General features: G+C 49.5%; 2 protein-coding genes across 4 annotated transcripts in view; one reads left to right on the forward strand and one right to left on the reverse strand.

Moving 5' to 3' along the window:
* Positions 1 to 6,650, forward strand: part of ACKR2 (atypical chemokine receptor 2) — a 62,468-nt gene extending 55,818 nt beyond the window's left edge. For all 3 annotated transcript variants that reach the window (XM_049863467.1, XM_049863466.1, XM_049863468.1), the window contains exon 2: positions 3,048 to 6,650. In XM_049863467.1, the coding sequence (XP_049719424.1) occupies positions 3,078 to 4,232 (1,155 nt within the window). In that variant the 5' untranslated portion in view covers positions 3,048 to 3,077 and the 3' untranslated portion in view covers positions 4,233 to 6,650. The remainder of the gene's footprint in view (positions 1 to 3,047) is intronic.
* A 3,882-nt stretch (positions 6,651 to 10,532) lies between these two features.
* On the reverse strand, positions 10,533 to 12,037 carry LOC126064298 (5-beta-cholestane-3-alpha,7-alpha-diol 12-alpha-hydroxylase). The gene is given in 2 exon segments (XM_049863188.1): positions 10,533 to 11,191; positions 11,194 to 12,037. Coding segments are annotated over 2 exon segments (1,503 nt in total).
* Positions 12,038 to 14,540: the final 2,503 nt, after the last annotated feature.

Consider the following 14,540-nt stretch of genomic DNA (forward strand, 5'->3'; position numbering starts at 1 on the left):
ATGAGGGGCCAAGTTCCGTTCTGGTTGGCCTTACAGAAGTGCTGCAGTGGATATGAAATTGTCTAGTCCATTGTAATGTGCACAATGGACATTACATTAGATGCTGGTTGCTGTTGTTGTTGTTGATATTGATGAAAGCGATGGGAGGGGCTGGTGGCCCTGGAAGCAGGAAAGATTACTGGGGTGAAGGATCAGGAAAGCCCCAAGAGGGAAGGAAACAGGGTGTTCCAGGGGAAAAGGACCCTTAGAAGATGGCCTGGTCCAGCCCCAGACCTGCTGTCCCTGACCTCTGGCTTTGATCAAAACAGCTGTCGGACTGCTTCCTGCTGTTTACGAAAGCATACCTTGTTCCAGGGTAGGTCCAAGGTCAGTGCTGACAGCTCAGAAGAGCTAATGTTTAATTATTTGCAACACCTACCTAATAGGCCCCAAATTAGGCCCGAGTACAAAACAGCCCCCCACCTTACTCCAGCAGCCACAGATTCCCAACACCAGCCATGTGTTGGGGATGTCCTTACTGCTACCTAGAAAGGAAAGAGTGTAGTGATGGGAGACCTCAATGCCCAGGAGGGGAATGGAAGACCAGGAAAAGAAGGTGCCAGGGCCAAGTTCCCAAGGACAGGGTAAAGCTGGGCTCTAGACAAGGCCTCCCAGTCTGTCCTGGGGTGGGGGTAGGGGCACATGGGATTTTCCCCAACAACTGCCATTTGACAGGAGCCCAAGAGTGAGGCAGAGCTTATGGAGTGGGTGGACTCCAGAGATTCCCCAGGAGAGGTCCCACCTCAGCAGCATTGATATTTCCATCAGCTGTGAGGTCACAGCGTCATGGGTACTAGAAGAGTCAGCTGAAGGCCTGAGTCAACATCTCCTTCAAAATTCTACCTGGAAAAAAATAGACAAAACTTCTACCTGGAAGGAACTGGAGGACACTTTTCCAATACATAAAAAAACCAGTGCCGTCAAGTTGATTCCGACTCATATATATATATATATATAAATTTTTTTTTTATATAGGAAAGTTAAAATTAAAATTAAAAGTTAAAATTCTTATTAAAGGCCTCTTGAAAATGAGAACCCCACCCCATTAAAACAATAAATAATCCACAGGAGAAATATAAATAGACACTGAACATATAAAGGAGTTCAACTTCACTTGAATCAAAGAAAAAAAAAATTTTAAAAACTCACTGCCGTCGATTCCGACTCATAGCGACCCTATAGGACAGAGTAGAATTGCCCCATAGAGTTTCCAAGGAGCGCCTGGCAGATTCAAACTGCCAACCTCTTGGTTAGCAGCCATAGCACTTTACTACGCCACCAGGGTTTCCTAAAAAATAAAATGCAGGTACAATGTAGGGTTAACGGTATGTTTCACTTTGTACCCATTACCATCACCAGCTCACAGGCCCCTCTCTTGCATGTGTTCATGATTGCCTGCTTGGGCCACTTGTTACTTTTTATCTCCTTCCTCTCTCCTCTCCAGCCCCCATTCCCCACTGGTGAACATTCTAATGTGTTGAACATGACCTCTCTCTTTCTGTCCTTCTGGAACATATAACAAAATTGAGACTAATTCTTGGTTCACGACAGACTCATATCACTGGTTTATGTGATGTTCTCTTTTAAAAAATTATTTATTTTTAATAACACAATAAACACCAGAGAAGCCATTACCTCAGAGGAAACTAGACCACAGAAGTTACCACCCCTGTCAATGTGCCTCCCCTCATCCCTTTTCTCTGGCTTCTCCTGCCCAGGAGTCACCATCTTGAATTCTGTGTTTGTCATTCTCTGCTTTCCCTTTCATCTACCTGTACTACTTCCAAGAATGTATTTTTATTTCATTTGTTTTAACCTTATTAAAAGAGTATAATGTTGTATATATTTTTATGGGATTTGGAGATAAGTGGATATATTCAAGAGGCATTAGGAGGTAGAGACTGACAGGGTGACGGTGAAGGGATGAGGGCTAATCTGGGATTTTTCAGTCTTAGGTGAACGAGTAGTTGGTGGTGTCATTTCATTAGATAGACAGGAGAGACGACAAAGCTGGTGGGAAGATGATGGACTCAGTTTTGGGCAAAGCAATAATATAAACTAACATTTATTGAGTGCCTGCTGTGTGCTAGATACTCTTAAACCCACTTCCATTGAGCTGATTCTGACTCATAGTGACCCCATAGGGTTTCCAAGGCTGTAAATCTCTATGGAAGCAGACTGCCACATCTTTCTCCCATGGAGCTGCTGGCAGTTTTGAACCACTGACCTTTCAGTTAGTGGTCAATTGCTTTAACCACTGCGCCACCAGAGCTCCCAGATACTCTTAGTAGAGCTTAAAGTGTTCTGTGTGTATTATTACGTTTAAGCCTCAAAAGAACCCCATGAGATCAGCACAGCTATCATCTTCATTTTAAAGATGAGGAAACCAAGGCATAGAAAGGTTTAATAGGTTCTGAGTCCATCGACATGATGGATCACATTCTCATGCTGCAAACACAGTGGAAATAGTTTATACTGAATAAAATATTTAAAAAATTTTAATACCTAACTGAACTCAACAGTAAGAGAAATTCTCAGGTGATAGAAGTATAGAGAACACTGGACGTTCATAGATAAAACAGGCCCTACTGAAGATAAACTCTCATTTTAAAAACAATTGTAAGCCACACAAGGAAGTGAACTGCGAGGAGGGGGTCAGGAGACACAATATGTTGGTGAATTGGCACCCTTAAATAATAAAGAAAATACGAAAGACATTTTAAGCCTTTTTAAATTATGAGGAAGAAAATAAAGAAGTAAAACCCTAATGAAAGAATTGAGTACTGTGAAAACACCTAAACGTTAAGTCACTTGCCTGTTAAATAACTACTGAGTGACAGAGTGGGGCTCCCAAAGCTCATGCTCTTAATTGCTAGACTACAGTTACTGAAGTAGGCTTGAAGAGTCTGTAGGACATCCCAAGGCAGTAGCGAAAGTGGGTTTGGAGAGAGCTAAGGAATGCCTGGTTTTACCATCTTGTTTCTTTCACACCACTTTCTGGTCTACAGAGCTCCAGGACTAGGCGGGTCCTCTCTGACATGGCTGCCAGCACTTCACCTCCGTTGCTCACCACTGAGGACACCAATTCTGAGAACAGCTCTTACTATTACTATGACTACTTTGTAGACATTCCCTTCATGCTCTGCAGGAAGGATGCAGTGATGTCCTTTGGCAAAATCTTCCTGCCAGTCTTCTACAGCCTGATCTTTGTGTTGGGCCTGGGTGGGAACCTCCTTCTTCTTACGGTCTTGCTCCGGTACGTTCCTCGCAGGCAGATGGCCGAGATCTACCTGATGAATCTTGCCATCTCCAACCTCCTGTTTGTGGTGACACTGCCCTTCTGGGGCATCTCTGCGGCCTGGCATTGGGTCTTTGGGAACTTCTTGTGCAAGATGGTAAGCACCCTCTACACCATTAACTTCTACAGTGGCATCTTCTTTATTAGTTGCATGAGCCTGGACAAGTACCTGGAGATCGTACACGCTCAGCCCCACCACAGGCTAAGGACACGGGCCAAGAGTCTTATCCTTTCTGCCATGGTGTGGGGTGTGGCCCTGGCCATCTCCATCCCTGACATGGTCTTTGTGCAGACACATGAAAACCCCAAGGGTATGTGGCGCTGCTACCCGGACTTTGGCGGGCATGGGACTTTCTGGAAGCTCTTCCTCCGCTTCCAGCAGAACCTCCTGGGGTTTCTCCTTCCACTCCTTGCCATGATCTTCTTCTACTCACGCATTGGCTGTGTCCTGGTCAGGTTGAAGCCCCCAGGCCAGAGCCGGGCTCTAAGGATGGCTGCAGCCCTGGTGGTGGCTTTCTTCGTGCTATGGTTCCCATATAACCTCGCCTTGTTTCTGCACTCACTGCTGGACCTGCAAGTCTTTGGGGACTGCAACATCAGCCACCGCCTGGACTATGCCCTGCAGGTGACAGAGAGCATCGCCTTCCTTCATTGCTGCTTCACCCCTGTCCTCTACGCCTTCTCCAGTCGCCGCTTCCGCCAGTACCTGAAGACTTTCCTGGCCACTATTCTTGGATGGCACCTGGCACCTAGCACTGCCCAGGCCTCACTGTCCACCTGTTCTGGGAGCAGCTGCTTGACTGCTCAAGAAGAAATGACCAGCATGAATGAGCTGGGGAAGAAGCACGCTGACGGCTCCCCCAACAAGGGGGATGTGGGGAAAAATACAGCTTGAATGGCCACACCGTAGTCTGGTGAGAGCTGATATTTGGTGGGACCAATCTCAGTTAGGCTTCCACCTCCACCACTCCAACCAACTGCTCTCACCAAGGACCTCAGTGACCACACTGCTAAATCTGATGGCCTGTTCTGAGTTCTCAGCCTTCAGTAGCATTTGGTAGAGTGAGTGCTCACTCCTACCTTCTCCCTCTATTTTCTTCACTTGCTAACAGAACTCTACACTCTCTTGCTGAATTGCTGCACTCATTTCCCAATTGACCTCTGTGCTTCCAATTTGCTCTTCTGTTGCATAATCATCGTATAGCAACCAGAGGAAACCTTTATGCATGTTAAGTCCGATCACACCCCTCTCAGCCATCACTCCCACCTCCTTCAGAGTAGCAGCCCAAGTCCTTATGGTCACCTCCCATGGCCTATGTGATCTGCCCCAACCCCACTTTCCCTCTCTGAGCTTATCTCTATCACTTGGATCACTCCCTTGGATCACTCTGTTCCAGGCACACTGGCCTCCCTGCTATTTCTCAAACTCTCCAGGCTTGATTTCACCTCTTGCTGGAATGTTCTTCTCCCAGGTGTCTGCGTGGCTCACTCCCTCACCTCCTCAGGTCTTTGCTCAAATCTCATCTCAGTTAGGCATACCTTGTCTACCCTACTTTATATATTTCCCAACATTATATATGATTTGCTTGTTTGTTTTGTTTATTGCTTATTTTCCCTCAACCCCACTGGCCCACATGAACTCCCCAGGGCAGGGATCTTGGATTGGCTTAGTGATGTACTGAGTACCTGACACTGGGTCTGGTGTGTAGTTTTCAGTAAGTATCTATGAAATGCATGAGTAGAGGAGGTGGTCTTTTCCTTGTGGCACTGCTGGGGAAGAAGAGCCCAAGGTCTTCTACCCAACGCCTAGGCTACTCCCTTCCCTGTAGATAGCTCAGCTGGGGAAATCTGATGAAATAGGCTGCTCACAATCTTGGCAGCCTTAATGGTGGCTCTAAACCAAAACCAAACCCATTACCATCACTTCGATCCCAACTCATAGGGATCCTATAGGACAGGATGGAACTGTCCTATAGGGTTTCCAAGGCTGTAATCTTTACAGAAGCAGACTGCCACATCTTTCTCCCGTGGAGCAGCTGGTAGGTTCGAACTGCTGACCTTTTGCTTAGTGCCGCCAGGGCTCCTTTGATGGTGGCACCAGGGCTTGGCAATCAAGATGGGCTAGGAGGGCATGGGGGTGTCCCGCCTAAGGATCTGTCTAGGAATATGTGTAGCCTCCAGGGGCGGCATGAACCTTGTGTTCCCAGGGGATCTATGATGATGCCCCCTGTATCTTCCCCCTGCCTGCCATGCCCCATCTCAAGAGCCTTCAGGGCTCCCTGAGGCCTGCAAAATGAAGTCCAGAATCTTTTTCTGACTTCAAGTCTAGGGCTTTAGCAAGTAATACCTTGCTAAAGTAGTACCTTATACTCTTGTACCTTATACTTTCCCACTGCCCTTTTCGCTACCCGGATGCCAGGTACCACTTGAGTTTCCCATACATTCCCACCTCTGTGCTTTTTCTCTGCCTCATGTAATAGAGATCTGTCTTAGTTACCTGTGGCTGCTGTAACACAAATACCACAACAGAGTGCCTTTAAAGAGCAGAAATATATTTTCTCACAATTCTGGAGACTAAAAGTCCAAATCAGGGTCTCAGCATGTTGATTCTTTCCTTGTCTGTAGTCCTGGGCATTCCTTTGTTCCTTGGCTTGTACTAGATCCTCACATGGGGTCTGTTTTTCTCTCTGTGTGTGTGTGTGTGTGTGTGTGTGTGTGTGTCTAATCTGCTTATTTTATAACTTAGAAGTGATTCTATTTGAAACCTACCCTACTCGGGTATGATCTAATTAACATAACAAAGAAAACCCTATTTCCAGAAATACTGGATACATCCACAGCTATAGGGGTTAGGATTCCAACACATATTTTTTTTAGAGGGAGGCACAATCAACTCCATAATAGAATCATTTTCCTGCCAAGCATTCACTTGCCCTTATCTTGTAATTGAATCCCATTTATTCTGGGAAGGCACTCCTTGGTGACCCCACCCTGTACTTTGGGTGGAGGCAGGGAGAGCGTGGGGCTTAGGCCAGTTACAGCTTTACGTTTCCCTGGCCCCAGTGATTTGTTCAGGGGTGGGCACGTGGCCCTGGCAGAGCCAGTGAAATGCAAGGGGGCTTTGGTTGGGGGCAACTGAAGCTGAGAGGATGTGAGGTCTGGAGCTGCTCCCTACATCGACCAGAACTTCAGCAGGTGGAGAGGGGGACACAAGTGAGCCAGCAGACCTGTTGGCAGTGTGTGAGACCATAATCAAGGCACAGCTGAAACTCATCTCAGTTCTGGACTTGACTCTTAAATAAACCAATAAATTCCTTTCCAATTTGAAGATTGTGTTTTTTTGTAATTTGCAACCTTAGGATTTCTGCCTGGGTGCTTTCTTCTTCATGTCTCCAAAGTTGGACCCCCTCCTCCCCGCCCACTGACACTGAAACCTTTCTCCAGTGAGCTGTTGGCCCACAGTGATGTCTCTTTCTGGAGCTTCTGAAGTCCTCACTGCTTTCCTCCACCTTACAACCTCCCGTGTCTTGCCTCATCTGTCCTGCTAGAGTTGCTTCAGTTCTGCCTATGTGCCAGGTTGGCTAATGAGAACAGCCTAAGCTGTCCCAGCAGGGCATAGGTACCCAGAGTCCCTGCCTTCGTGCCCATTATAAACAGATGGGATTAGGCAAGATGTACCAAGCAAGGCCGGCAGGATTTGTCTCCAGCTTTGGCAGATTAGTGTGTGTGTGTGTGTGTGTGCGTGCACATGTAGTATGCATGGGTCTGTGTTGCTGTAGATAGTGCATAGCACATATGGCTGTGTATGTGGATCTAATAGTAATGTGTCACTGTGTCCATGTAGGGCTGGGTATGTGCCTGTGGGTTTTGTTTCTTGCTCTTGTGTGTCCAGTTGTGTAAATATTAGTGTGTTCTTGCTGCAGATATCTGTATGATAATCAGTGCTCTGAAGCCTGTGCCTAATGGGGAGAGGGAGGGCTGATTGCAGGTGGCCCATCATACCGTCTCACTGTCTGAGGTGCCATATACTGCTGCTGACCATAGGGAGGGCTTTGACCCCAATGCTGTTTGCAAGAAGGCAAGTTGGGTACTGGTTAGGGTGTGAGCTGGGGGTTGGCTCTCACCTTCCAGGCCAAGACAGAGCTCTCTGTACCCGACCTTGTTTCTTGGCCAGACCCTGGTCCATTCTGCTGCTCTCTGTCTGCCCAAAGGCCTGACTGAGCCTGGTTCCCTGCCTGCACTGCTCAGCCCTGCCTCAGAGGACTCAGCAAATACCCCAGAATTCTCTTGGCCCTGGGGGTCTGAGTCTAGGTGGACCCTTCCCCAAGGCTGATCTAGGGAGGAGTGCAGGAATGGCTCTGCTGTGAACAGGGCTGCTGCCCACCCTCAGCCCTGTGAAGAGTGAGGTGAGTGTTCCTAGCAGTTACTGCCTATGAGAAACAGATCTCTTTTCTTTCCCAGATGCCTGAGATTCCAGCACTGGAGAGTCACCCTTAATCTTGCTCTGTTATATGCTATTCTCAGACAGAATGCATTTAGTGGGCTTTCCTCTGAGGCCCTGAGGAAGGAATGAGTGGGAGGGAGAAAAAAATCAGGAGCAGAAATAAAGAATGGGGGTCAGGGCTGCTGGATCTGGGCAAGCAGTGACTAACTGCATCTTTGAGGGTCTCAGCCTTTCCTGCTGCCTCAAGCTCACTGCCAGGGAAGGGAGGTAGTCCTTGTAGAGAGTGCCTCCAGCAGTTCCCACACAGGTGTCTCTGCTGGAGGGACTGGAGGCCATGGCCTCCTTCCCCTGCCAGCGATGGGCATTGGCCTCTCCTTGCACACTGCTAGTGCTGGTGTGCTCTCTGCTTCCAGGGTGGCTTCTTGTTATGGTGGACATCCTTGCCCCTGGCTGTGATACGGTTTCACCTGTATTCACCTCACACCTGACCCACTGTGGCTTCCCTCGAACCCAGGCATACCCTCTGGGGTTCTCACACAGGCCATGGGGTCCATGAAGTTCCTCCCGGATCTGAGTGTTATCACTCTTAACTGAGACCTCTTGGTCCCAACTCAGTGGACTCAGGCCCTCAGCCCTGCTCCAGCCTGTCCACAGGCTAGGCTCCTGGTCCATATTCCTTTGGAGGGGGTGGGATAGGAGAGGATGCAGCACCTGGGCTGGGCAGGGCCAAGGAGTTGTGTGTGGGCCCCCTCCCCTTGCCTCTTTCCCCACGCCTGGACTGGGCACACCTGGTGTGTGGGGAGGTCACTGGTTAGCTCCCCATGGATGGCTCCCAGCCTCCCAGCCCCCTTCACCTCCTCCTGTGCCTCCCACCCTAACTCTTCTCCTTGTGCTCCTGACCCCTGTTGGGATAGACTGGATTGTTCTGGCTTCTCCCAGACAGTCAGAGCTCTATCAGGCTCCAGGTAGACATCATTATTTTGGGGCAGCTAGATCTAGAGAATGACAGACCACCGGTCTGGGGTCTCAGAGCTAGTGGAGACGCACTCCTGCTCCTGTCTGCTCTAATAGCCTAAGATCCTGGCAAAATTCAGGGCCAAACAGGTAGCTCCAGGAGAAGGGAAGGGGCTAGATTAGAGATGTGGGGTGGGGGTAGCAGAATGAACCCCCCTGGATGGTCTCTGCTGGGGGAGTCCATGCCACCTATGCCTCCTTCTGCCTACAGGACCCTCTACCATCTCCCACAGTCATTCCCCTCCTGTCCCAACACAACCAGGTCCCTGCCATCAGCCCAGTGTAGCTCTTGCCACAGCATCCTCCCCATCCTGGCCCTGGGAATCATGCCTGGCACTGGGGATTGTCTCCATTCTACGTGCTGGGAAGCTGAGGCCAAAGAGGGGAAGGACATGACTTGAGGACATGAAATAAATTACCAGAGACTGGAAGTCAGATTTCTATACTTTAATCTATACTTAGGTTTTTGGGGGTCAGAGATGAATGAATAAGACACCAAACCCTAGTAGGTTTCAGTCTGGGGCTAGGGGCAGGGAACTAGGACACAGAAAGCAGCAACACATAACAGATGCGCTGTGATACGAACAGCACTGGAGGAGCCCAGGGCACAGAGGCCATTTCTGGCCAGAGGATGAGTTGAGGAAGATCCAGGAAGGCTTCGAGGAGTAGCCAGCACTGGAGGGTTGGCAGTAAAAGCAATGCTCCAACTTTAGGGATGGTTCCATTGGAAAAGCTGGCCAAGTTGAATGGTACTGGAATGAGAAATTTGGGGCTGAACTATGGTGAAACTTAAATATCTGGTGTGTGGAGGCAATAGAGAGCCAGGAAAGTAAAAGAGTGATAATCAGAGGCACTTTTGGAAAGAACAGAGGGTTGAAGGTGGAGCAGAGGGCCCGTTAAGAGCTGGTGTGGACAGAAATGTGGAATTATCAGGATGGCACCAAGGAAGGACCCTGAATACCCCCTACATCAAAGGCAGCATTTCTCTAGACCTGCTCTCCAACATGGTAGCCACTAGCCACATGTGGCTGGTGATCCTGTGGAATGTGGCTAGTCTGAATTGAGAAGTGCTGCAAATGTAAGGTACACACCAGATTTTGATGACAGTATGACAAAAGGAAGGTTAAAAATATGCCATTAATATTTTTTATGTTGATTACATGTTGAAATGCTAATATTTGGGATACTTTGGGTTAAATAAAATATATTATAAAAATGAATTTCATCTGTTTCTTTTTACTTTCTTTAATGTATCTACCAGGAAATTTAAAATTACACACATGGCTTGTATTTCTATTGGATAACACTGTTATAGAACATGGATTCCACAGGTCATGGAATAAGCTTGTGGGGGAAAAAACAGCAGAGTAGAGGATGGTGGAGGCTAATGTTTGAAAAATGCTATGTTACTCTCAACTGCTTTCTGTACCACAGGGCTTCTCAAGGCACACATCATCTCTCAAATGGATTTGCCCACAGATATTCCCCCTCCAGCTATAAAAGGAAGATTCTGCAGATCCCACTGTGAGAGAAGTTGTCCTAAAGAGAGAATGATAATCATGTGAGATGGCTAGAAGGAGGCTAGAGAGAAAGGAGGACAACCAGGACAGAAGAAGGGTGCCACAGAACCAGAGCGAGGGGAGCTTAGTGAGGCCTGAGGCTGCAGAGGGAGAGCTGGAGGAGGTGGGAAACCCACAAGAGCCTCTGTGGCTAGGCTTGTGGCAGGCTTGGTCATGCTCACTCAGCAGGCTGAAGGCAGTAGCGGAAGTGCACATCATGGCTGGGTTGTGTGGTGCCAAAACCCCAGCACTGGGGATCCACAGGCGGCACAGTTGTGTCAGGGTCCACCAGCTCCAGGTCAAAGTATGAGACCACGAGTAGGATGAAGAGCTTCGTTTCACTGAGGGCGAAGTACCTCCCGGGGCAGATGGAGACACCTGAGCTCCAAGGCATGCTGTAGTAGTGAATCTTCTTGCCTCCCTTGTAGAAGTCCATTTTTTGGCTGCCATCGGGGTTGAGGAAGCAATCGTACTTGAAGGCAGTGGGCTCGGGGTGAATGTCAGGGTCCATGTGCACCGAGAGATAGGGGAAGAGAGCCACTTTGTCTCCATGGCAGAGCAGGTACTCCTGCCCATTGGCCATCTTCAGGCTCTGGTCACCCTGTACTATCCTGACGAGGTTGGCTGAAGCCCCCAGACACAGTGGCTCCTCCATCACGCTGTCTAGCACTGGGGTGCATTTCAAGACACTGAGGTCACAGGTGAAGGACTGCCTGACCTCCAGCCTGGCCTAACCCAGGACCTTGGTGGCTTCCTCCCTCACAGCCTGCATGGCTTCTGGGTGCTTCAGGAGGAACAAGGGGGCCCAGAAAGTGGTAGGCTCTGTGTTTGCCTGGAGGCCCAGAGCATCATGAAGTTGAGCTTGTCCTGCATGGTCAGGGCTACTTCTTGCTCCCTCAGCAACTGAAGCATGTGGCATAACCAGTTGCTTATGCCCTCCTTCTCCAGGTTGTGTTTCACAGAGACCGCCTTATGGAAGAAATGCTGGAGCCGGTACACTTCTAGCCACTCCTAGGGCCCCAGCAGGGAGTAGACAGATCTGGGAACCAGGATGTCAAACTTGTGGAACTCCACAAATAGCTCCTCTGCCTGTAGCAGGTCCTGCTCCTTGTCCTCTGTATAGCCAAACAAGCTTCGGTAGCTGGCTTTGAACAAGGTGTTGTAGCAGAAGTGAAAGAGGCCATCCTCACACCAGCAACTGGCATCTGGACTCCAGCCCTTCAGCCCCAGCATTCCCAATGACAAGCTGTCCAGCATGGCTTCACTGAGATCCTCCAAGCCAGCCTCCATCAGATGCTTGATGCTGGCTGAGTGTACCATACGGTAATCTCCCTGTACTGGCTGGTATGCAAATATCTTTAGCACTAGGTCTCTGGCATATTCCACAAAGTCCAGTTTTTTCTGTACATCCTTGAGGATGGGACCAAAGGAGAAGGGGTCCATGACAAAGGTGAAGTACTGGCCACCTAGCTACACAGTGAACACATCCCCATGCTTCGCCCACGTGATTTTCAGGAATTCAAACATATTTTTCCGGAAAGCCATGGCATGGCCCAGCCAGGGTACAGGACCCTTGTCCAGAGGGGGTTCCTGGGGCTTGCATTGTCAGAATAGCCCTGGCAGGCAGAAGTACCCCACGATGGCCACCAACAGGGCTCCCAGCATGAGACACCAGCGTACCATGGCTGTGCTTCCCCAAGTTAAGCTCCAGACACACTGGCTGCTCTCTTCATACCAAGAGAGTTTTGGAAGGCCTTGACAAATAGGGGATGGAAAAGTCTGTCCACCTAGACCTTGCCCTGTGGCTGCAAATCACAGCAAATAACACAGTGAGACGTACCTGGGAACAAAATGTTGTCCTGAACTTAGCACTTACCAGAGCCTTCTTATGTGAAAGGAGCAGGAGGAGGGGCTGGGAGGAAGCCTGGTCACAGCCTCCTCACCAGCTTCAGGCCTTGCTCTGATCTTCTCAGGCTCAGCTCCAGCACCTTCTCCACGAAGCCTTCCTTGATCCCACTTCTTCCCCCATGACTTACCAGCCATAACTTTATTTACTTAAACATTCAGTTATTCATTTATTTGCTAGCTCATTCAGCAAAAACATACAAGCACTTACTAAGTTTCACATCCAGTCCTTTCTCATCTTTAAAAGACCCAACTCAAGCCCTTTTCTTAGTTGGCCACCCTGGGGAAGTTACTTAACCTTACCGTGCCTCTGTTCCCTCATCTGTGAACAGTGGGGATAGTAATAGTGCCTCACAGGTACTGCTGTAAGGTAGAAATAGACAATGCGTGCAAAACACAACAGTGCCTGGCTCAGTATATGCCAACTCTTCCCCTAAAGCTTTTTCCCATACCTCCTGCCACTTCCACTGGGTCCCATGGCTCCCCGGTGCCCTTTCTCCTCATTCTTTCCCAAGTCTTTCTTCACTTGTGGTCACAAAGCTGCTTGCTGAGCGGCAGGGCTGAGTCGAAGTCAAGTATGCTCCTAGCTCTACATACGTAGAGTACACACAGTCAACGTCATATGAGGGCTGAATTTCAGGTCCCTCTCAGTCGGAATCGACTCCAAGGCAAAGGGTAATCCAAAGGAGGAGCCCTAATGGTGCAGTAGTTAAGGACTCAGCTGCTAACAAAAAAGATCAGCAGTTCGAATCCACCAGCCACTCCTTGGAAACTCTGTGGGGCAGTTCTACTCTGTCCTATAGGGTTACTATGAGTCGGAATTGACTTGATGGCAACAGGTTTTTTTTTTTTTTTTAATCTGAAGGAAAGACGCACTTGAGAAGGCTGAGGTGGTGGTGGGGGGGTGGTGCTGACTCAATCTGTGGGCAGAGTGTGAATGGATCCAGCTGAGGAGGCGACAGAGACAGAACTCACTCTGAGCCTCTGGCTTGGAGCCCTCCCACTGGCCCAGCTAGCTTGCCTATACTTTTCTGTAGCAAGAACTGGCTGGGGAAGAATCCTGGTATTATAAAGTGTCAGAGATGATAGGAACCTCAAACCAATCGCTATTATCTTATGATAAGGAACTAGGCCAGAGCACAGTGGTGACTTTCTCTGACAGCTGCCCTGGCTTGGGGTATTGAGGTGAGCTGATCATTGCCTGGGAGCCTTCTACAAGGTGTCAGGCCAGGTCCCTGCCAGGAGGTCCATGGAGAAAGCTGTGTCATTGATTCCAAGGCTTCAGTCAGTCAGCCTAGCCCAGTGTTGCAACAGGTCAGGATCAGACTCAATTCAACCAGTTCTGAACCCCCCGCCCAAGTTACTCTTTAACTGTCCAATGACCTGTAAACAGGGATTTAGGCTCCTCAGACAATCATACCGTGTCCACATGCCCGCCTGAGTGAGCTCCCTTTTCCTTGTGCAGTTCCTCTTAGCAGGGAGCTTGAAACAGCCACTCTGCCTCCAGGAAGCCCTCTCTGATTTCTCAGACCAACCATAGCAAGTACTCAGCATCATCTCCTCTCCTCAGCCTCAGAATCCACAGTCAGAAACTGTGGGCCAAATCCTATGAGATAAACTTTGTCCTGGCCATTTTTCATTCATTCCTCCTACCTCCCTTCCTTCCCTTTCTCTTTGGAGCAGCCTCGTCTGTCCATTCAACGGATATTTATTGGGCACCTACAATGCACCAGAAACTTCGTTAGGAGCTGGGAATACAGCTGTGAATGAAATGGACTTGGTCCCGGCCCTCCTGGAGTTTATGATCTAACGGAGAGGAGCAGCGCACGAAAAGGTGGGAGTGGGGAGGAGTCCAGGTGGGAATTAAGCCGAGACCTGGACGCCAAGGCCAGGTCAATTTGTATTGGGTACGGTGGTGGCGCTAAGGGCTCAAGCATATGGCGGGGTCGGGGCACAGCCACCCTGTGAGCCAAAGTGGCTGGTGGGTTCAGAGGAGGGGAAAGAGTCTCCACAGGGTGTGGGCCCGGCTTTGACTCATCACGCTGCACTGACTCTCTCCCACGCCAGCCAGTCCAGCCGCCCTCGTGTCTGGGTCCACCCCACGGGGGCCACTGTGAGGCGGCTGGAATGGCCACCAGTGACTGTTGGCGCTCTTTCGGGCGGAAGCTGGTCGGCTCACAGAGATGCCCTCTGAGGCCTCCCAAGGGGCCGGAGGCCGGCGACCCACGGTCAGCCCCGCGATCCCTAGCACACCTCAGCCGTCCGGTCTCCGGCCCCAGCG

The sequence above is a fragment of the Elephas maximus genome, chromosome 20 (genome assembly GCF_024166365.1).
Source record: "Elephas maximus indicus isolate mEleMax1 chromosome 20, mEleMax1 primary haplotype, whole genome shotgun sequence".
In the NCBI taxonomy this organism is placed as follows: Eukaryota; Metazoa; Chordata; class Mammalia; order Proboscidea; family Elephantidae; genus Elephas; species Elephas maximus.